Here is a 22,614-nt window from a genome sequence, read left to right on the forward strand (position 1 = left end):
TGAGAGGCACAGCTATTGCTGGTATTTCTCTCTCTCAGGTTAGCTCAAACCATACATACAGCAAAAAGGCAGACATTCCCCACTGCCATGCATCTCCTGTCCCTTGTCCTCTTCCCTTTAGCAGTCCAAGGGTGGCACACTAGGAAAGGTGAAAGTTCAGAGAAGGAAGCCATTTGTTGGAGAGTGTTGAATCCACAGAGCCAGCCCCCTCACTGGGTTGGTACACACAATTTCACCTACGTTGGTGTCACGGAAGAAAAAAAAACACTTTTGCAGTCTTTGAAATACCTTCTACCTATCCGTTTTTTAAATAAGTGATGGTGGAAAGGCCAGATAACATCTATCATACACAATTCTCTATTATACCTGTGGATTGCATATATGTGGAGTGTTCTTGGACAGATAACAATAACTGAGATTTAGTGCAACAGGACAGGTTTTTTAACATCTCTTATGCAGCAATGGGACCAGTCAAGATGCCTTCTCCCCTTTGAGCTACAAAATCTTCTAAAAATCCTCCCTGCCAGGAGGTGTCTGGTTCTTACAAGAATCTGCCAAATGACAAATTTTAATGAGGATCTGGCTGCGTGCATTGCTGGTGGCACATCCAAACCAAAATGTCCTCTGCACCATCAGCATGGTGAAGAAGTAAAAACACACGAGTGGCAGTGCCTTGTCTTCAGGACAAGCTTTATTAACTATTTGCTTTAACAAGGTAGTTATGAAGGCATTGGTTCTTTCAGTTACAAGGAAAGTAACAAGACTTGGGTTCAGCATGTAAATGACAAAGTAATAAAAAAGGCGTATGTTAACCCATATAAGTACTAGACCATCTATTAGAAGACATTTTGCAAGCAACATTCTACATTTCTTTGCATTGAAGTAAAAACATATTTTTTGGTCAAGAAAACTACCTTTTTAAATTTTTACACTTTTTTAAAACTTATATCACAAATGTCAGGGTAAGGCAAATCCTGGATGAACAATATGATAAAAATCCCTCTTCCCCAAGAAAATAGATCCACATACTCTGTTAAATTTTGTAATTTTAAAAGCAAAGCTGGCATGCACTGCATATAGAGAAAACTTTTTTTTTTAATATAGTTTCATTCAAGTCCTAAAGCAGAACAGTGTTAATTCAAAGAGAGGCTTTCTCAGTGCTTTATAGAAAGAGTGACAATTAGCTGCAGTGACCCCTTATTACAGACTATGCCTAAGTATCACCTTTGGATGTCATCATGGGAGCAGTCACCAGCCTGAGGAATATCATGCCTAATGGTAGGGGTGAGGAGTTTCAGACACAGGAGAAACAACAATCAAGCACAGCCTCTTATGTTGGATGCAAACATCAGCACCCAAAGGCTGCTACTCCCTTCACACCACCTACTGTGAATACATTTTGAGTTTAAATCAAAATCCTTGACATAAATACCAGTGTGGTGATTCTCCATCCAGCACTTGTTCTTGTACAAAACCAGCTCCTTACCTTTCTGCATCTCCAGAAGAACATCAGGGACTGACTGCATTGACTATTAATAACACAGCTGAGAACTCACGCTGCCCAAGTATTCTCACTTTATGAGTAGTGAAAAATGCCAACAACTCAAATCAAAACCCACCCAAAGGAAGACAGATATAAACAAGGCTGCAAATAGTACAGTAAGGACTTAATCTACTCATAGGTTTCCTTGCTTTACACTTTCTGGACTTCATGCTTTGCTGACACGCCATTGGGCAAATGGTTGTTTTGAAGACTCATTACTGTCTACCAAGGTTAAATAAAAAGCAAAATGAAATTACTTTCAGGGGCTAGAGAGTGTCTACTATGATGCATCATTGCAGCTATATATTTTTTTTTTAACTGCCAGTCAGACTTCACAAGACATTTAAAGAATCTTTATCTCCTTCTGAATGACCACACCTCAGCATCCAGCTTCCTGTGGGGCTGTCCCTTTGGCTCCTTGCTAAAACCAAAGTTGGTGAAAAAAGAGGGACATCTGATGCATGGCTAATGTTAATGTGGTCAAAACAGGTACAGAACTACACTCAGAGGACTGGACAGTCTGTTGAAGTTATCACAGTTATACCATCCCCCCTGAAGTGTTTAGCCACTCCTGACCTACCTATTACGACAGCCTGTTTCAATCATAATAACACAGTATGGAAAATACACAGAAACATAAGGGACCGTGCAGAAAAGTCCACATCCCAAAAGACATGTTCTGTCAAGAATGACCCCAAGGCTGGGAAAGGAAAGCATCAGAGGCACCTCAAAGGGAACAAGGAGTCCCTTCAAGAGTATTTGGAGAGAACAAGAGCCAGAGGAACTGTAGTTACCAAATATAGGCAATCTTAGCAAAATTCTCAAACTGATTACTAGACTAACATTAGCTCACTTACTCCAACAATTGATCCAGCTTGGAGTTGTCCATCCACTCCAGGTGATGAAGAAGATCCTTGAGAGCCTCTCAAGCTGTCACACCCAGGTGAATAAACCATCAGAGGCAGCACACAGAAATACTCTCTGATCCCACCTCAAGCAAACATGCTGCAGTCCCACAGAAAAGGGGAGGTGTGGGGGCTGCATTTCTAGGGGCTGTGCTCTCTGTGTGCAATCTGATGCCTTTCCTGTTTTCCTTTCTAATCCATGTTTCTCTTTGACACCCTTTTGAATTAACAACCATTGACTGTTGTAGACCATGTTAGGTATACTTGACTTGCTGCAACTCCAGCACAGGATTTGTCATTGAAACTGCTCTAGCTGGGATGAACCCAGATCACAGGAGGACAGAGATATGTCTTACCTTTTCTTTTATTTTCTTTTTTTTTTTCTTTTCTTTTTTTTTTTTTTCCTGGCCAGATATTGAATACCTATTCTGTGATTCAGGAATATTTTGGGTGAGAAAAAGAGAACAGAACCATTTATTTTTCTTAAAATTATCAAATTAGAATCAATTACTTTGCTTGAGATGACCAAATTATTCTTAGCAGCACTTTAAAATACAGTTTATAGCACATCCCACTAGGGACACAGGTCACGTGCTCTTCCAGCCAGTGTATTTTCCGTCAGTTTTGGTTACAGCACAGTTGGGAAATGTACATGAAAAACTTTTGTTCCTTTTCTACAAATTTCAGTGCAGCATTTGCTGGCAGAACAACTGACATACGGAGAGACATTCTTATCCAAATAACTGTTAATTGCTTTTTTTAAAAAAATAAGAATTCATGCATATGCAGTGGAAAATGTAATGAGGGCTCACAAAAGCTACTGTGTGAAGCTGTTAAAGCTGAGAGCTATATTTAAAGATGCCTCTAATGCACAGTCTTTCCAGCATGGGGGAAATGTCTGTAGCCTACCTGTGCCCAAAGGTCATACTTACAGCACTGGTTTTGAGACGTGCAGAACTGACTGGAAAAAGCAAGATGGATTTGGGATGCTGGCTGTTTGAGGCCACGTGTGTTATTCACATGTAAGGACATGGCATAGCATAGGCTGATCATGGGAAAGAAGATAAAGATGCTAGAAAAGGGGTGGGCCTGGAAACAGGCTACTGATGGTATGATGCAGGAGGAAACAAGACCCAGTATAAGAGAGGGACTCACAATAAGAGAGGGACAGAAGAAACTGTTGTAAATGCAGGGTTGATTGCAAAACATTGTTAGAGCTGGGGAGTTATGATTCTTTCCAACAGGCTTACAGAATGAAATGGAATGAAGAACAAAGAGAAATTAAAAGCAAAGACTCATTCCCCCAAAAGCTCCCCCCCTCCCAACCCGCTGATCATCTCTGTGTGCTCTTTTCGGCCAAGAATGATGCTGTAGGATGTCAGCGCCAGCCCGTAGGGTTTCCTTGGGTCTCCCCTCTCCTGCATCCTTCCTTCACCACAGCAGCAGAGAGAAAAGTGGAAAGAAAAAAAGTAAAATTTTCAAACATCTGCACAGAACCCAGGTCTCATGTTTCCAGCAACAGATGCTACAGATGGTTTCATTTTTTCTGAAAATGTTTTTCACATCCAGTGTGTGTGTGTGTGTGACACAGCTTACATATAACAGCTACTATTGGGTGAGCAAATTACCCGTGCTCATCAGGGTGTCTTGGTTTTCCAGAGCACCATCAAGCTTCATACCAGAGACCCCCAGCTCTGGCAGGTGCTTTGGTGACAAACAACACATTAAAGTACTAAAAATAGGAAGCAAATGGACCTCCTTGGCTCCAAGACGACCCTTGGGAGATTCTCTGAGGTTTAACAGGCGCAGCAATCCTCCCTGGGGTGATCCCTCCTGGTAATTAAAGCAGTAGCAAACGAGTTTTGACGACTTTGACAGAGAGCTGCAATGAATTTGATACCTGCTTCTAATCCTGTGCATGCCACTGAACTGCTGAGCAAGACGTGGTGTGCCCAGGATCTAGCCCCTCTGCATCAGAAAGATGCCTGCAAAGCCATATTTTGCAGTGGAACTGAAGAGATTTATTAACTGATTGTTAAGTCATGAGCAAAAATTACTCCAGTCTTAAATATTCAGAGATAATTTCTATGGGAAAATGCAGCACGAGAAACAGACTTCTTAAGACCACATGAAAACTACAATATTCAAATACCTTTTTTTAAACAGAGGAAGGGTTTTAACATATTGATGTATTTTTAAGTTAAGGATTTCATTATTTCTTCTTTTTTGTTTGAGCAAGAAGCTAAGCGAGGGGGAGGAAGAGCCATGGATGCTGTATTTTAATTAATATTTTGAGGGTGCATCCTATTTTTACTTCAGTACTTTTTAAATGGGACACCATCAGGGCTACTTCTCACTCCAGCAGTATAGTAGCACATCACCTGTATGCTGATAAGGACCAAGAGTCACATTCAATAACGTGACCTTGTGTTTTAAATCTCTGTGTTACAGCTGCTGCCATTGCAGGCCTTGCTCTTGTGTTACATGAAACCCCATTGCAAGGGTAAATGCAACATGTTGCTGTTTATGATATTGGTATTTCTCAGAAACCCCACACGAAAGGAAGCAGTGTGCACTGAAAACCACTTCTGAGGGAGAAATGACTGCTGCTTCTTTTTTTTAGGGATGAGCCTTGGACTTCTGTCTTCCCACTACATTGTTCATTTTAGTCTGGAAGAAATGCTATTTATGCCTATGAAAAACACTTCCTCAACAGCCACCACTGCTCCAGCCACAGCACTATCATTTAGTGTGGAAAGACAAAAAAAAAAGCTCCAAAAGGCAGCAGAGCTCCAGAAGGCAGATCTCTGACTTTGCCTTGTTTTTCGTGCTATTGCTGAAGAGACATTAGGTACTGGAGAGTCAAGGGCAACAAACCCCTCACGATGTGAACCTTTTGTTCTCAGAACACAGCTCATACAGAACTGAGCTTCGGTCCAACAAATATAAATTGCCTGTCATTTTCCAAAGCAATGCCAAAAAATGTTTGCTCACTTATTCTTCTGTTCCTATCTCAGTGCTGTTTTGCCTTCTGATGATCTAAGATCATGCACTACCTAAACCCATTACAGCTGCAGATGGCTGCTGTAACATTTGCTTGACAAATCAAGTCTTTCTTTTTATGATGTAATACAGGCCATATTAGACAATTACTTCTCCTTTGTATTCCGTCTTCTATTTTTTTTTTTTTAATGTTTGGTAAATTTTAACTTTAATTCAGGTGCTTTCAAAGCAAGTTTTCATACAGAAACTGTATGGAAAATAGGGGAGAAAAAATAGTTGTGAAGGTCTTACCTGTTACTTAAGCTTTCTGCTCTGTTTCCATTGGATCGTTTATAGTTTCAACTTGACTATTCATTTCAGCTGAAAAAGAAATGATACGGTCATTAAACTCAACGAGTATCATTAATAATCATGTGGAGTAATAACTGATTTTAAACCAAAAGGGACAAATATTGCATTAAGAAATCTCTTAAGTCATCAAATAGGTCTCTTAGGGGACTCATCATAACCTGGAACTCCCTGGACACTATGACAAGCAGTCCTTTGAGGAGGAAGGCTTTAGCATCACTAGAAGCGCACACCTCTGGCTCTAGATTTTCTCTTTGGTCCACATCCATCCAGTCTGACTTTGGCTCCCAACCAAGGAGTCCAGCTCAAGGTCAAAAGGACCTTCATCTCTCTTTGTAGGCCACAGGCAGAGAGACAGGTATTTTCAAAGAGTGATCTAGACTTTCGCTGGACTAAGTGGTCTTGGCCCTCAGATTCAAACCTTGACTGTCTGATTCAAACACTGGCTTCTGACAAAGTCCCTGGTATGACTCAGGGCTGAGCCACAGGATGAACACAGATCCATTTCCATAGAAAAATAGAATTATTTAGGTTGGAAAAGATCACTTAAGATCACTGAGTCTAACCAAAAACCTAACAGTGCCAAGTCCCACTAAACCATGTCCCTGAACTGCAGGAGTCAAGATGTGACACTTTTGATGCTGTTTCAGTTACAGAGATGCTCCTTCCAGAAGTTCTTGAACTGCAAATTGATGGAACCTAGGGGAGGATTCAGAGGCAATGTCACTATATTCCTACAATATCTGTAAGATCCATTTAAATGCCAACCTTACTTTCATTTAAAATTAAGAAAAAAAAAATTCAAAAACAAAATAAAAAATTAAATAGAAGGCTTAAACTCATTTCACCACGACATTTGTCAAAACTATAATCTAAAGTATGGCAGGTGTGATTGGTCATAGCAAGGCTAAACATAAATACTTGCAGTTTTAAGACTAGTATTTGTTCTGCACTGAATTTGAAAGAAGCCATTTATATTAAACCCATTTTTAAATTTCTTTTCTCTGGCTTCTTGTTGTGTTACCACCTGTAGATTATGAGGCATTTGATGCGGGTGACAGGGAAAAACCTCAGACATGAATAGGATATTTGGAAATTAAGATAAGATGGGAGAGAGGAAGAAAAAACCCCAAAATCAGTAACTGTGCTACTTCCAGCCAGGCAGTATGATGTCTTTTCTGAATCAATATCACATCAATGTACCTGTAATGGTTTTGATGAATTATTTGTAAATTCTTCATCATCCATATGCAGAGAAGATACTGTAATGACTTCCTGGAGATATGTGATGAATAATATGAAAAGTGTCCTCTCCTGATTACAGAGCTCTGATGCACATCACATTTAGCAAGCTTGTGTTCTTTAACCATATTTGCATAGAAAAGCCAGGATGCTTAATAAAAAAAATAAAAATATTGAAGGACGGCTGCTGCACACTGACAACAGCATCCTCTCCCAGCCTCATTATGCTGGACAGCTTTACTGGGAATATTTGTTGAAAATACCATCAGCCTTCACTCACGTTCTACAGAAACCTCCTGCAAAATAAATCTGGACTTGAAACCTGTGGTTAGGCTCTGCCAGCACCCCAGATGAACTTTTTCCTACGTTTTGTGACGGAGCTTGGCTCTTTGCATGAGCTCTGCTAGGGACAGAGAGGTCTGACTGAAGGACCACTGAGTGAATCCCAACATATGCCACTGTGAGGACAGCTCCACAGTTCTCTCTGTTTAGCTGGAAAACAGCACAGCAGTGAAGCACATAGGATCACATGGAAGAACTGCCACCAGGTGTGGTGAGGATGTGACTCACAGTCCTTGGTTCCTCCCAGCACGAGGTGGTGTCAGAAAGGCATCATTAGCCCTGGGTGTTCTACATCCAGTCACATCACAAGCTGAAATAAGGCCTCTCCCTGACAAGCAAGGTTTTTAGAGGTTTTAAACTGCTAACTCACTTTAGCAGTCTTGTTGCACCTCCCCGTAATATGCTACATCAGCCAACAACTCTGAGAAACACCTGGAGTACAAAGAGATGCACATCACCCTAATTTCAGTTTTACCTGCACCACCTTCTGCACCTTCACAGATGGTTTTTATGCCAGAAATTGACATCTCTGTGTGACGGATGTGGTCATTCTGTCTGATTTCTTTTAAATTTTGACCCCTTGGGGGCCAAAATTATCAGCTCTCAAATGATGACCAGGCAGGGATTTCTCCCCCAAAAGCAAGAATGTTCCTTTCAAGAAGAGAAGAAATAACCCAGCAAATAATTCCCATCCATCACAGCACTGCAGTTGTTGCTGACCTGGGGGATGTGCTTTGGCAGTGCAACATTACTCCTCATTCCTGCAAGACAGCTATGTGCTTAAAGGTTAGCTAGCCAGGAGTGACAGCACAGATCTAAGTGGACAAGACAAAAGGGGAGACTGGAGAGCCAAGTTAAAGTTATCTGCAAGACAGTGAGTGCGTTTCTTTAGGATATTATGCCATGGACCTGGACAGCAGATGACACCAAATACCAGTGTTTTGATTTAGATCAGGATGCAGCTTTCCACAGGCTTGAAACAAAAAAAGATGATTGAGCAATGCCATTGTGAAAAGTTTGATCTGACTAATACCAGCTGGAAACTAAAAACTGCAGGAGGAAAGGAGGGAAAGGAGGGAAAGGAGGGAAAGGAGGGAAAGGAGGGAAAGGGAAGGCTGCTGTCACGGAAATACCATCTAAGAACCCAATCACCAAAGGTGGGGTTTACCATCATTAAAAAAAAACTAATCAGCAAATCTGTCCTGGGTACAAGAACTTTAATATGCAGGGGTCTTTGCTCTGATGGCTGATGGAAACTGGCAGGACAAAAATGTGTGTGTATACATGGCCCTAATCCAGGCTATAAGTGCACCTTCTGACAGTATTCCTCATAGAGAATCACCCCTGGTCTCAAATAATAGTAATTTCTCAAATATATCACTCTCATGGACCTGCCCACTGGATGAACCAATATCGAGATCCACCCAAGCTGTCTAAACTCTCTGCATCTCTAATGCACTTTTCACTGTGCTGCTGTACATGAAATGAAGAGCTGGGCTGCCAAGGGGAATGCAGTGATATATGCTTGTGCTTTTGGCTGTGAAGCAATGAGATCTCCTGCAGCAGAAAGAAGGGGACCAGAGAAAAAAATAGGCAATTTACACAAAAATTACTGTAAAAGGGAATGAGTTTGATTCTTCCTCTCTTTTTTTTAAAAAAAACCAAACCGCACAATATGTCCACAAGGAAAAACACCCTGCAATATAATCCTAATAGCAATTTAAGTTGTTTAGAAACAAAGACTTGCCTGACAAGTGAAGTACTTTTTGGCATCATAAGCAAACACCCTTTTCCTGTCCTTTCATATAATTTAGAAAGTTCAAAGAAAAGGAAGGTACAAGATGAGTCATATGTAGATGACTTTACAAGATAAGCAAGATTTGAAACAGAGGAACCTATCAACATCTTCGTTTCAGAAACCACTAGCTGGTCCTGCTGTTCTGTCCTATGTTGAAACACCTATGCTTTCCTTTCCAGTCAGAAATCCCATAAGATATTCCTTTAGTAAATTTGGATTTGTTTTCACTAAGTAGCCCAAACTATCCCATGGATTCACAGTTCAAATGTTTTAATGTGCTATGACTTCTGGGTTTGTTCAAAGAATGAGTCAAGAAGGCTGCTTTTATTTTATTCTGCATTCCTACTTGTAATTGCATAATCTCTAGTATTTTTTTAAAAAGAAAAATTCATTATGCACACTTGCTTTTCCTGTGCTTGTACACTTCTTTACAGGCCAGTATCTAATCAGTAACTGATTCAAATCAATCTGACATCAGAGAAAGGAAATCAGCATCAGATTCTTCATGTAACTAATAGAAAAAAGAATATAATTGGTTTGTCTTTGACATAATATAGATTGAAGGCACACTTTTTTACATCTCAATGTTTAGGAGGTTAGATAAAGAGTTAAAAAATAGCCTTCACTACAGAGAGGAGTCCATGGGTATAAAATGAGGATTGGACACCTGATCCCAAACCCACTGCTGTTTGGGGCAGTAAAAAAGTCCCTCTGTGTAAAACCCAACAAAACCCTTTCTGTAGCTCTGTTATGCTATAAGAGCTGACCAGGATGAGTGAAAAAGGGTCTGCCTCCCCAAAGCCTAAGCACCAGTATGCTGATTCCCACCGTTATTTCTTTACACGTAGGATGAGCCAAGAAGGTCAATTATTTGTTTACAAGGATGTTACACACTGCAGATTTCAAGTAGCATCCTAATACCCAGCCCTTGCCTGAATTTGCCACACAGATGAGTCACCAGCTCACTGAGGTCAATGTTGGAGGGATATAATTTCCAAGTCAGGAATTCTGGGTTGATTATGTCCACAAACCTGACTGGAACTGCTGTTGGTTCAACTAAATTGTGATTGTTTTATTAACAGTAAAAGTCTTAGTGAAAGAACTGTTACCAGACTGAGCTATACATGGGTGCTGAAGGAGGAGGAAAGGGAATCACAGCTGACCTGGAAAGAGACTAACATACAAGTTCAGAGTGGTTATACTGCCAAACACTTCCCCCTCAATGGAGTTGGGCACCAGCACAGAAATATTTGGAAATAATCTTCTGACTGCAGTTAGACCCTCAATCTCTTGGCCAGTTCTATATCAAGACTAACGTTACAGGTGGTCTAAAATATTACTTAGTTAAAAGGCAGGCAGTGTGGAACATATCAACTGAACACACTGATAACAGCTGATAACCAATCAACTCAAAAAGCAGGGCTACAGTGCTGAAAGTTACTTCCACCAGACTCTCAAGACAGTAGAAATGGTGTAAACTCTCAAAAATACTCAGTTGAAGAGATTATAAATATAACTCAATTTTTTTAGGAGGAAACAGAAAAACAAACTCCAGAAAGGCAACGCAAGGTATCAATTTCAGGACAATACACAGAATCAGAGAATAGCTTTGCTTGGAAAGGACTTTAAAGACCATCTAGTTGTACTCCCCTACCATGGACAAGGACACCTTCTGCCAGACCAGGTTGCTCCAAGCTCCCATGAGCCTGGCCTTCAACACTTCCAAGAATGGGACATCCACAGCTCTCTGGACAACCTATTCCACTGCCTCTCTACCCTCACAGTGAACAATTCCTTACTAATATCCAACCTAAACACACTCTTTTGTCATTTTAAAGCAATTACCATAAAAATGTAATTGAAAATAATAGAACGACATACCATCTTTATTTGAAACATCTGCTGCTCGACTTGCAAGGTCAATTTTCATAGGCTCCACAGAAGTTTCCTCTTGTTCTTGTATCCCTATAATATAAGCCAAAGAAGGAGAAAAATCAATACTCACAGTACCTGATTAATGTCTAATTCTCTGACTCCTCATGCCTGGCTTTTTTGTTTTCTTTCTGGCACGATCTTACCTTTGTAGACTCCACTATTGTATAGTGGCACCCACCAGAGAAGAGGACAGAGGATATAGGGAGAACATGGTTTGAAAATAATTGCTTGAATATTTGTAGCAATTCGTGCTCTTTTTTAACTGGGATTGTTAAAATCGCATCGTGATGTGTGTTTCTGCCTCCCCACCATTCTTTTCTCATCGCTTTTAAAGAATCCCTTCTGCTCATAAAATGCAATATATGACAGGGACTTAATCACAGTTATAAAGTTTCTCTAGCTAGCAGAAAGAAAATAAATACAGCGAAGAGTTCAAATACACCGGGTAGTCAGGCACAAACTAGAATATGAATGTAGGAAAATGCATTTTATCACTGTAACTCAACATTTTTATCTCTTCTGCCTCAGGCTTGTCTGGGAGCTTAGATTCAAATCCTAACAATATTTGAAAAGGAAAAAAAAGGATTTGCTGTTTTAGACAGAGTTCTATTATTCTGCCATTGGCTAAGAAGCCAATTTTTATTTACATTCCATCATGTTGCACCCATCCTGGGACTGAACTCTAGGATATCAGGTGACTGGTCACTAAGATCCAGGCATTTGGGTGGTTATAATGAATCAGCAGAGTGTAGTAAGGACTCAGATATTTCAGAAACATTTTATTCTTAAACTGAAATAATTTACCCCTTCAACAACACAGATGAAACCTTCACTACTTCTGAAAACCCTTTTTCCTTTGGAATTCTAAAGTGTGGTTTTTAAGTCCACTAGAGTATACTGCATTTATTTTGTCCATAAAAATGTATGTACCACTGAAAATTTCAGCCACTTTTCCTTCTAATTTTATCTGCAAACCAATAATGGGGAATTTAGTTTCCTTTCTGCTCGCTGTGATGGCCAACGCTGTTTTCACTGGCAACTTCTGGCACACTACCTATAGAATCACTACCTATAGAATCACAGAATCATTAAGGTAGGAAAAGACCTCTAAGATGGAGTCCAACTTTTGCCCAAGACTGTTAAGTACACCATAAAACCATGTTGTCAAGTGCCACATCCACTCACCTTCTGAACACTTCCCGGGTTGGGGATTCCACCACTTCCCAGGGCAGCCTATTCCAATGCCTGACCTACAGTCCTACCGAGCCTGGGGGATGGATGACTTTGCAGTGAGAGAAATGTTACTCATCATTTTAACAGACCTTACTTCTCATGCAGAAACCTCTCAGTGGATCATTGTATCACCAGCTTCACCTCTTCCTCCCTGGTTTAAAACCATCTCCCCACAGACACAAAATGCCTGTAAACATCTGTGACTGAGAATGCTGCATATCCACCCATTTGTGGGTGCACCAAACTCCAAATGCTTCTCCAGGGAAATCATGAGAGTGAGTGTGGTTATTTCCTGTAGCTTTTTATGTACCAGCATTCCTAAGATTTTCCAGTGCTCACTCACCTACCTTTTGGCTCATGCAAAAGGTAAACCCAGGTGACCCCATACAAATAATGTGTATATGGCAGGAATTTGTCAAGTACAAGATGGAACAAGATGTTTCAAAACCCCTGCCTGACTTCTGGCAAAATCAATATGAAATTTGAGGGACCACAAGAACACTTGATTAATGAAGGAAGATACACAGACATTCCAGTTGTGATACATTTTGATTATCTGAGGGAAACAGCTCTATGAAAACTAAAATTTTGAGAAATCTCAGAATAATCAGGTGGTCTGAGAGGAAGCTTAAAAACCATTTAGTTCCAATCCCCCTGCCATGGGCAGGGACACCTTCCACTAGACCAGGTTGTCCCAAGCCTCATCCAACCTGGCCTTGAACACTTCAAGGCAATGTCAGCTTCACAAGACAATATGGGCAAGGGCCTCTCCCCCTCTGAGTAAAGAATTTCCTCCTAATATCCAGTCTTAAACCCACTCTTTCATGTTGAAACCATTCCCCCTTGTCCTATTGACTGTCTCTACATAAGTGCAGCCTGCAGTGGACGCTGCCCTACCCACCAATACACCCTGATGTCTGATGTAGGTATTTGGGTTGTCTGCTGAACACCTGCATGCTCCAGCTGATAGCTGCTGCTTCTGAATTTGACTTTGACTCCTCTAAACCACCATCTATTAACCAAATAAAGGAGATATGACATGACAGGTTATGTCTTGCCTCCCAGTTTGTCCCCTTGCCACTGCCTGAAGATGACCACGTGAAGTTCCCAGCCCTTACCACAAGATCTTTAACTTGCTGGCATGCCTGGCTTCACCACACTGCTGAAAGGTTTCTCACTTTCCATTTCACAAATCTCTCATGCAACTGACAGGTGCAAAGGTTTATTGGCATAGTGCGAGGTGATGATGGAGGCTAATGAAAGAAAATTTTATGGACACACATGCATGTGTAAATATCTGCACATGTGCTTTGTTCCTGCTGTCTCCCATTTGCAGTGATAACATCAGGCATGGGATGGGGGGTGGCAAGCCCAGAAAGAGGCTACGAAGAGTAACAATTGCATCAACAGATCTGCAAAACTATGTTTTCCAGAGGTTTAGGATCATCAATACCATCAGAATAGTTGCTTTTGTTCTGCTTTTTCACATTCTTTCCACATTTGAAACTCTGTTCCCCATCCTTTCTAGGAAGGGAGTGTTGCAGTATCATTGGTTTTTACACTGGGAGTTTATTGTTGGATATTGTCAACAAGAAAATTATAGTGGGAAACAATGTTTAGGGGCAAACTAGGCAGAAGATATTTTAAACTTTTACAAAGCTGAGCACCACTGCAAATCTTGGGAGGAGGTTTGCACAGTTTACCATGCTGTTTTTTTGGGGAAGATTTACAAATTCAGTTAATATAAATTTAATTTCTTCCTTCATTATTACTGTGGGATGGACACAGGAACATTGACTATACTGCCACACATGTGGAAAGGGTATTATCCAAAATAGCTCCCCTGCTGTGCAGTCAATTCAAGTTCACTCTGAGATCAGCCCAATTCACATAAACAGCAGAATTTGATCAATACCAGAAACTGCCTTGACAACCAATTCATCCACTAGGCCTCTCCCTCGATTTAATTTCTTCAGGTTAAAGCACAAACTAACAAAGGGTTTTAAGTCTCCATGCAGGAGCTGAGGGTTCCTGAAGGGGAGGGAGCCCGGGAGACACTGCTTTCAATATCAGTCCCCATTTCCAATCGTGCTCCTGCCACAGCTCATTACCTGAACCCTTTGCCAATTGGTTACACAACCAGCCCAACACTAAAACACAGTGTGCTGCTGGCATGGGCAAGCAGGGCTCCCAGCCTTTTCCAATGCATAAGACAAGTATATACCAGGAAGACAGAAGTCTCTGTGCTCTTATTTCATCTCTTCTTTTTTCCCCTTAACAGTCACTTGTTCCATGTGCTTACTGTAAATACATCATTTTCTCTAGAGAAACACAATTTTTTTTTCCACTCTAGATTCATGTACTGTTTACAAGACTCACATGAAGCTCGTGTGGTAACTCTTGGTACCTTAGCATCGATTTTAAAATTACCCAAATATAGAGGTTAGACATCTGTTTTCCAAACCCCAATAAATTCTAACCAGTAAAACAGCGTAATCCTTGTCTTCCTCATCATCCTCCATCTCCCTTTGCACAAGGTTTACATCTATTTCAAGCAACAAAAGCAGGCAACAATGCAGGCTTAGAAGCTGTAACAACCCAAGAAGTGAGTTTCTCCTCTGATGTGCCTATCTTAAGGATGTTTATTTCTCTTAAGGGTCTTAAGGGGAGTTCTCTTGGCAGAGCCTTCGAGACCAGCCTTGGCATGGGGTGTGGGTCAGGGATGTCAAGTGGGCTCTGAACCAGGAACCTGAGTTCCTGCTATTAGTTTTTAGCTTGTTAATAAGGTCAGAGACCTTTAAGACAAACAGAAGAACAAGTTCTGCGTGTAAATTAGTTCTGTCAGTGTAATCACATACTCCATAGTAACTTTAATCTTTAAAAATTCCCCAATTATAGAAGTCTTGTAAAAAGTGGGAAACCCTGGCCCTAAGATCCTTCTGAATGTTTGAGGAGGAAAAGAAGTGTCAATACTACAACAATCCAGAAAACTACTATGTTTGCAGGCAAAATGACAGTGCCATTTTTCCCATAGCTAGTCTGTTCTGCAATCTTAGATGTTGCCACAGGGATTCAAATAAAATACTATCCTGCCCACAGACAATGTGCAACCCGAAGAAATTCATTAGCTGTAAATTATTCATAGAGCAGGTGCTTCTACTCGTGTTATATACTTTGAAAAAATAAACTCTGTCATTATGCAATATGAAAACCATGTTGCAGCTATTCTGAACAATCCAGATTTCTCCAATTCATACCCACTGAATAAATTTTATTGTTTTGAGTTTAGCTGTAAATATGCTTCTCTTAATCATGAGACTTGGAGAGTCAGGCACATTAAAAAAGAACAAATCCAAATTTCTCTGTTTAAAATCGGAATGCACTATTTTTCATCTGTAGTAACAAAAACAAAACAAAAACAAAAACCAACCCTCCTCCCTAAAAAAACCAGACAAAGCTCTTCTGACCAACAGCTGCATTGTCTTATCTGTCAAAACTAGCTCCCATTTTCTTGCTCTGCAAATAGCCAGAATTGGTTTTTTTTTTCCTTCTTTCCAGTAATTTCATTGTAGCACTTTGCTAATGTGACTGTCAAGCCTTCATGTACGTTGTTTACTGCTGTAACATTATAAATGCTGCCTCATTTAGAAACAAAAGCTGTCTGTGATACAAAGATTCTGTTTGACATCCATCTGGGAGGACTGACCCTTTTAATCAGACTGGATTCTTCCACATCAAATATTCGTGCTGTCTTCTTGTATGGCTCTACAGGTATAAGAACTCAACCTGCTGCTCTTGGGGCTCTAAGGAAAAAGAAAAACATCCAGCAATCATTTTCCATCTGTACTTCATTATGTTCAAGCTGGAGGGCAGTCTTCTCCCTCGCTGTCCTTCTGCAACGCACAGGTCAAGCTCGACAGCTCCAAACCTTCAGGAATGGCACTGCCACCACTATGCCTCTCACTATTCAGCACGGCTCAGTAAATAACAAACAACTCCATCTGTTATAGCAGGAATGTTACACCTCAATCGACCACCACACCCTGTCCCCAGTAATTATGCAGCACGGAGATGAAAGAAAACTCACGGATGCAGATTTCAGAGGAGGGTGTGCGGGGTACGGTACCAGCTTTACTGGGTTTTTCAAGGCACTGAGTGAGCATCGTTCTGGATCTGTGTTGCAGTCCCTCCACTATTAAATGGAGTGTGTGCCCCCCTTTTTGGGCTTTGTTTTCCAGAGTAACAAAGAGCAATCAATCTCCCTGTCCCTCCAGTGCAATGTGTGTCAGCTCAGCTCTCTGTGTTTGTGCACACAAATGCACCTAAAGGCATCGTGTTGCTCCCAGACACTGTTTTTCCCAGCTCAAGCTGAACGGCAGTTTTTTTAAAAAATGCAATTTAAAAGTGCCTAACATCTGCTTATCCCTATCCCCTTTTAGCCCTATATTAAACATACTGTTAGTAAAATCCTATTGTGCCTACAATTCACCAAAGGTGGGCATGGGACGCTAGTGAGGATTGTCACTCAGCAATATGGTCCGTAAGAGCCATACACATTTGGCACATCTAAAATCGCTCATGTCCGTCAGGAACATTTTGTGTATTTTGTGTCTCTCTAAAAACAGGATAAACCTGCACACAGCAGGCTCTTGATGAATACAAGGTACATTGTTTTAAGAAAAGCCTTTCTGATTTTTTTTTAAATTTTGGAAAATGTGTAAAAGGCCATGTCATTGTTTTCCAATGCTCTTTTTGTGAAACCTCTCATCAGAGAAGAAGCCTGCAGCATAGAATATTTGAAATGAAGCACCCAGAAAATTTAATCTCATCCCTCAATTGCTGGCTGTTAACACAACTAAAATGTTGCCTGGTTGTGATCAAATGAGTAGACTACCTGTACTGAATGGCTACCAAAGCACCTGTGCAGGTGCATGCTCAGTAGCATTATGACAAGTGAAGGGAACAGAAATAGTATAATTACTTACCTCTGTTTCCCATTCTGTCATTTTTTCCTGCTGTTTCTGAAACTCATGAGTGATTTGGTTCAGTTCATGCCTCATCCTAAAAACTGTGTAGTTGTGAGGAATTAAAGCACTAGGGGACCCTTTTGTGTAAGCCCCAGGACATGTACATATTTCCTAAGGCACACCTTTTACCAGAGGAAATGATGCTGGGCATTCATAACTATCTTCTGAATTCCATGGCCATATGAGCCAGCCTGCCAGAATGATATCTGTGCCTCTACTCCCATCACAATATCACTGTTCTCCACACAATCACCAGGCTCATCACCACACACCTGGTAGCACAACAGCTCTCTCCAGCAGCTTTAATTCCTCTTTGCACCATTAATCTGCGCTGAGGACTCCTGGCCTTAACTTTGATGAACCAATGTGGGAGCTCAAAGGCTTTAAGAGGCCTTTCTTTCCCTTTGGCTTACCCAATAAAAACCAGAATACCTGAACAGCCTTTGCTGCCACCAGCAGCACATACTCTGCCCTTATTCCTTTTCAGTCTGGCCTTCACTGTATTTTCTGAGCACTTCAAATGATCTTGAGGAAACTGCAGAAAAGCAGATTGTGATAGCACAGAGATCCTGGATCTCCTAAGCAGGACAGACTCGTCAGAATGTGACACTGTTTGTTTCAAAAAAAGGTAAAGAAACTTTCCATTTCGCTCCAAGGGAATAACTCAAAACATAAAGGAGACAGAGCCAGTCCTCAGCTTTGAGCAGCAGGGCAAGACTCAGATGAGTACCTGTAGTGAATAGAAACAATATTTATAATAGAAATCATGAGGAAAAGATGGGGAAGAAGAGAGGAAGAGCCTCAGAGAGCCTGAAATGGCTCAAGAGCTGGAAGTTAGAAGAGTTCCTCTCAGAGAAGCACCCTCACCTTTCATGGAGAACCCACTCCATCCACACAGGGCAAAAGGAAGCTTTGCCCTGGCTCATGATAGTGACATGGGGCTTCTCATCCTTCTGGCTTGCAACCACTTATTTCTGAGGCTGCTGCCTCTGAAAGAGGTTACTGCTGAGCAAAAGACTATCCTTAGAAAATATTCTGTTCAATTCTTTTTCAAGGAGACTATTACCAAAATTATGAAGAATGAGCTTCAAAGTAGCAGTGGACAGCAGCTGACAGTATATGGATCTAACTGAAATGCAGCAACAATATACAATGTAGGAGGAAGATTCTTCCCTGACACTTACCCAGAGACCCCAGCCTAAATTTTGCAGCTTAAAATAGAACGCAATATTTACAAGGAGAGGCACATGAAGTTGAACATCTATTCTGCTAATAGATGGAACAGGAAGGAACAGGTGCGTTGCAATTCTCAAATCTTCTGTGATACAAGGATACCACAGCCAGCATGCAAAGTAAAAATTAATTATAAAACCCCAAAACAAATAACTCACCACAATCCTCAATAAAATTTGGATAACCAGAGGTGGAGCATACTTGACTGAAACACTGTGCTATTTGGAAAGAGAGCTTGACTTTCTGAAGGCTCATCAGCTCCTGCCTAAGTACCGTTTTAATTTTAGAAAACTGTTTGCTTTCTAAAACCAAGCTGATCATCATATCACAGTCACAAAATTGGAGGAAACCTTCAAGATAATCTATTCAAACCCTCAACCCAGCACCACAATAATCATACCTAAACTGTATCCCTAAGTGCCACATCCAGATGCCTCTTGATCACTTCTAGACGCGGTGATCCCACCACATTGGGCAACCCACTCCAATGCCAAAGCAATCTTCCAGTGATTTTTTATTTTCTAATATCTGATCTTTTCCTCCCCTGGCACAACTTTAGGCCATTTTTTCACACCCTGTCACTTGAGACATGGCAGAAGAGACCAAGACCCATCTCACTACAACCTCCTTTCATGGAGGTGGAGAGAGTAGTGAGAGCCCTTTCTGAAGCCTCCTTTTCTCCAGGCTAAATATGCCCTTAGGGATATTTAGCACACTCTTAGGACTTATGGTCCATATCCTTCACCAAGGGCTCTGCTGCCCTTCCCTGGACTCACTCCAGCACTTCAATATCCTATTTAAAGTGAAACATGTTTGCTTGTAAAGGCAGTAATTAGCAGCACGCTCAATAACAAAGGCCTTACAGGCCACATCTTTTCCCCCCCCCCCCCCCCCCCCCCCCCCCGCCAAGACACAGTAATTGTATCAACTGCTGTTGTTTTTGTTAGCCTTGTTATCTATGCTCATAGTGTTACTCCTTTCCCATATCTTTGCCTGAAAGCCCCTTAATTTCAAAGTTATAATAATTCAGAGGGAAGGTCATATTCTCTATTCCAAGGGAGATTTCCACTTTCCTTGGCAGACACCTGTCTTTCAAACGGAGACAGAAAGGTACTACTGTTTTCTTTCTTTTTTTTTTTTTTAAGCAGAACTCTGTTCCAATTCCTTCAGAGCCAAAATTTTAGAGTCAGCATTAACTATATGGTGATAAATACAAATCTGCTCTGAAGGACTCGTACTGCTACTGAGCTCCTCACCCGTTCAAGTTCTCAGGACTGTTTTTTTCAGATCTTGATGGTGACTCATCAAAACAGAACAGGTGTTTAAATAAAACATACACATGGGCACGTTTTTGTGTACATATCTGTGTTCAAGGGCAGTAAAAAAATTTTCATAAATAAACGGCTGGGAGTTGTTTTCCCTCTGTAAAGAAGGGAATAGCAGAGAGATGGATATGTTACCCAAGGTGATACTTCCCACCCTGCCCTGAAAATACCTGTGGAGAGAAGCCAAGGCTGAAATCTGGCTTTTGGAGAGCCATGTAGCTTTCACTGTCAGAGGACATCATTAATGCTGATAGCTGCCCTGCTTTCTCCTCTGAAAGCCTGGCATCCTTCTCCACAGCAGTGAGCCAGCCTCAAAGGAATGGGAGGGAAAGCAAACATATGTGTTTTACCTCCTAAGCATGGGTGCCATTTCTAATTTCTGCTGATAACTGGATGAATATAAGAGCAAAAAATTTATAGCAGTGACATGGAGTAAGATATTTCCCCAGCAAATAACAGGAATAAACGAGAATAAATGATAATACCAGCAGGGAATAACCACACCCTCTTCTGAATAGAGACTATATAGGTTAGGCATGTGAGGACGTAAATCATGAGTGGTGATTTGAACCCCAAGTCAAGCGTGGTGAGGCACTGGCACAGGTTGCCCAGAGAAGCTGTGGATGAGCCACTCCTGGAAGTGTTCAAGGTCAGGTTGGATGGGGCTCTCAGCATCCTGGTCTAGTGGAAGGTGTCCCTGCCCATGGCAAGGGGATGGGAACTAAACAGCTCTTAAGGTCCCTTCAAACCCAGGACACTGCTTGATAACAGCAGTGCCAGATGTCATCACATGCCACATATCCCCAAACTGAGACAAGCCTAAAAGAACAACCTGCATACCACGGATAGAAATTGAACTGTGTGGTGGAAATCATGCTCTTCTACCAATTCTAGTGGCAGCTCTGAAGAATCAGATTTATTGGGGACCAAGGAAGGTGCACAACCAGACATTGACACTATAGCTGGTGTTTAACACTTCAAAAATCTACCTGCCCTCCTGACACTCATCTCCTAGCATGAAGCCAAGAATATTTCCAAAACACTGAAAAGCACAATAGAGAACTCCTGTAGGTTTCTTTAGAATAAAGTAATCCACCAGCCTGGGTATTAACATCTGTACCACAGGACAGTATTTCTACATAATGATAGACTTAGCCAATATTTCCTGGCAAGGCTAGAGACTGGGTTTAGATTGCCACTTTAGTGTATTTTATTTGCTCTGTTTCTTGAAGAAAACTTTAAGACCAAATTCAAAATTACCACTGTAGAACAGAAAAATTCTGCCCACAGCAGTGCTTCCAGAATAGCAATTTGGCAGGTGAGGAAAAACCAAGTGTCAGTGCTGGCAGTTACCTGTTTGCTCCTTTTTCTTGCAGAGAGCCATTTTGCAGTGTTTTCTAAAATTGTAAACACTTTCTGGCTCACTATGGGAAACAACAGTAATATGCATCACAGTGTATGAGATAAAACGTGTAGTGCTGTTGCTGCCTTGGATTTTTCTTCCACCTATGTCAGCTCTCAGTAAAAATTACACAAAGATAGCTGCAGATTTTTTTTCCTCTAAACTTTTTCACACTTCATTCTCTGTTTGGTCCATAAATTCTGGGGTCTAACTAGGACCTTGTGTCAGAGACAGAAATTTACATTTAGATAAGGTGATGCAAAGAATATTAATAACCATCATCATCCCTCTCCAGAAACAGCTCCAGAGCACTGCCCAATTGACCTCAGATTTGTGAAAACAGGGATTTGACCTATTTGGTTGAAACCGAGTACTTCTTCTCCAGTTAGGAGAAACATAACATAGCTAGGGTTTTTTTTCAATGAGTATTTGTTTGTGTCCTGTCTCTCCCCACTTTTTCTTGCTTTTAGAGAGTCTCATTTGCTGTGCTTGTGCTGAATTAGTCTCTAGTCATGGAGATGGCTCCAGCTGGTTGTCTGGGAAAAGAACCTGAGCACAGCAGTAACTGCAAGAGAAAGGTCACTGTGTTTTTCAGAGTCACCTAAAAAAGTAGTTAGTAGACAGACACCACCAAGAACAGCTTTTCTGATTGCAGGACACCTGAGAGAGGCAGCTTTTCATCTTCTCAACCCCTGTGCAAGGAGTCAGTAGTAGTAGGCAGGCAAAAAGCTAGCAAGGTGCATCAGAACTAAAATAACTTGCTATGGAGAAGTCTTCAGTCAGGTTCATCAGCTCTGACATCTATCATCACTGACACCCACGTCCTGTGATTTTATGAGATTTTTTTATGCTCAGTTTAGGTGGAGGGGTCATGTACAGTGGGCTTCTTCATTTCCCAAACCATTGTATTCCAAACACTTCCCCTTACACAACCTCATTCCCACTGTTTGAAGAAGTCCACCCTGCTGTTACTAGTCACTCTGGCAACTTTACAAGCAGGAGAACAAGGGATCAGAAATTTACACAAGGTTTCACATACATCAGACACTTATTTGTATCAAAAGATAGTAAATTCAAACAGCAAGTTAGACCAAGGCTGGCTTATATCTAGATCATTACTGTGACATTGGATAAAAACTGGAACAACTTTTTTGGAAAGCTGAGGCATGCTTTTCCTCAACCATCCTGCCTTCGCTCTGTGTTATTGAAAATTTCTTGAAGCTCTGCTATACCTCAAGGCACCAGATAGAAACTGGAGGCCAAAACCATATAACACAG

At 41.1% G+C, this 22,614-nt stretch overlaps 1 protein-coding gene across 7 annotated transcripts in view; it reads right to left on the reverse strand.

Annotated features, from left to right (window-relative positions):
• Positions 1 to 2,805: 2,805 nt before the first annotated feature.
• The window catches only part of MACROD2 (mono-ADP ribosylhydrolase 2), an 848,563-nt gene continuing 828,754 nt past the window's right edge, over positions 2,806 to 22,614 (reverse strand). For 4 of the 7 annotated variants that reach the window (XM_088160729.1, XM_014895167.2, XM_014895170.2 and 1 more), the window contains 3 exons: positions 11,063 to 11,146; positions 5,743 to 5,811; positions 2,806 to 3,877 (listed from right to left, as the gene is read on the reverse strand). In XM_088160729.1, coding sequence (XP_088016855.1) covers positions 5,750 to 5,811; positions 11,063 to 11,146 — 146 coding nt within the window. In that variant the 3' untranslated portion in view covers positions 2,806 to 3,877; positions 5,743 to 5,749. The remainder of the gene's footprint in view (positions 3,878 to 5,742; positions 5,812 to 11,062; positions 11,147 to 22,614) is intronic. The other 3 variants (XM_088160728.1, XM_088160727.1, XM_088160725.1) reach the window with 2 other exon arrangements.

This window comes from Sturnus vulgaris, chromosome 3, assembly GCF_052056855.1.
Source record: "Sturnus vulgaris isolate bStuVul1 chromosome 3, bStuVul1.hap1, whole genome shotgun sequence".
Lineage (NCBI taxonomy): Eukaryota > Metazoa > Chordata > Aves > Passeriformes > Sturnidae > Sturnus > Sturnus vulgaris.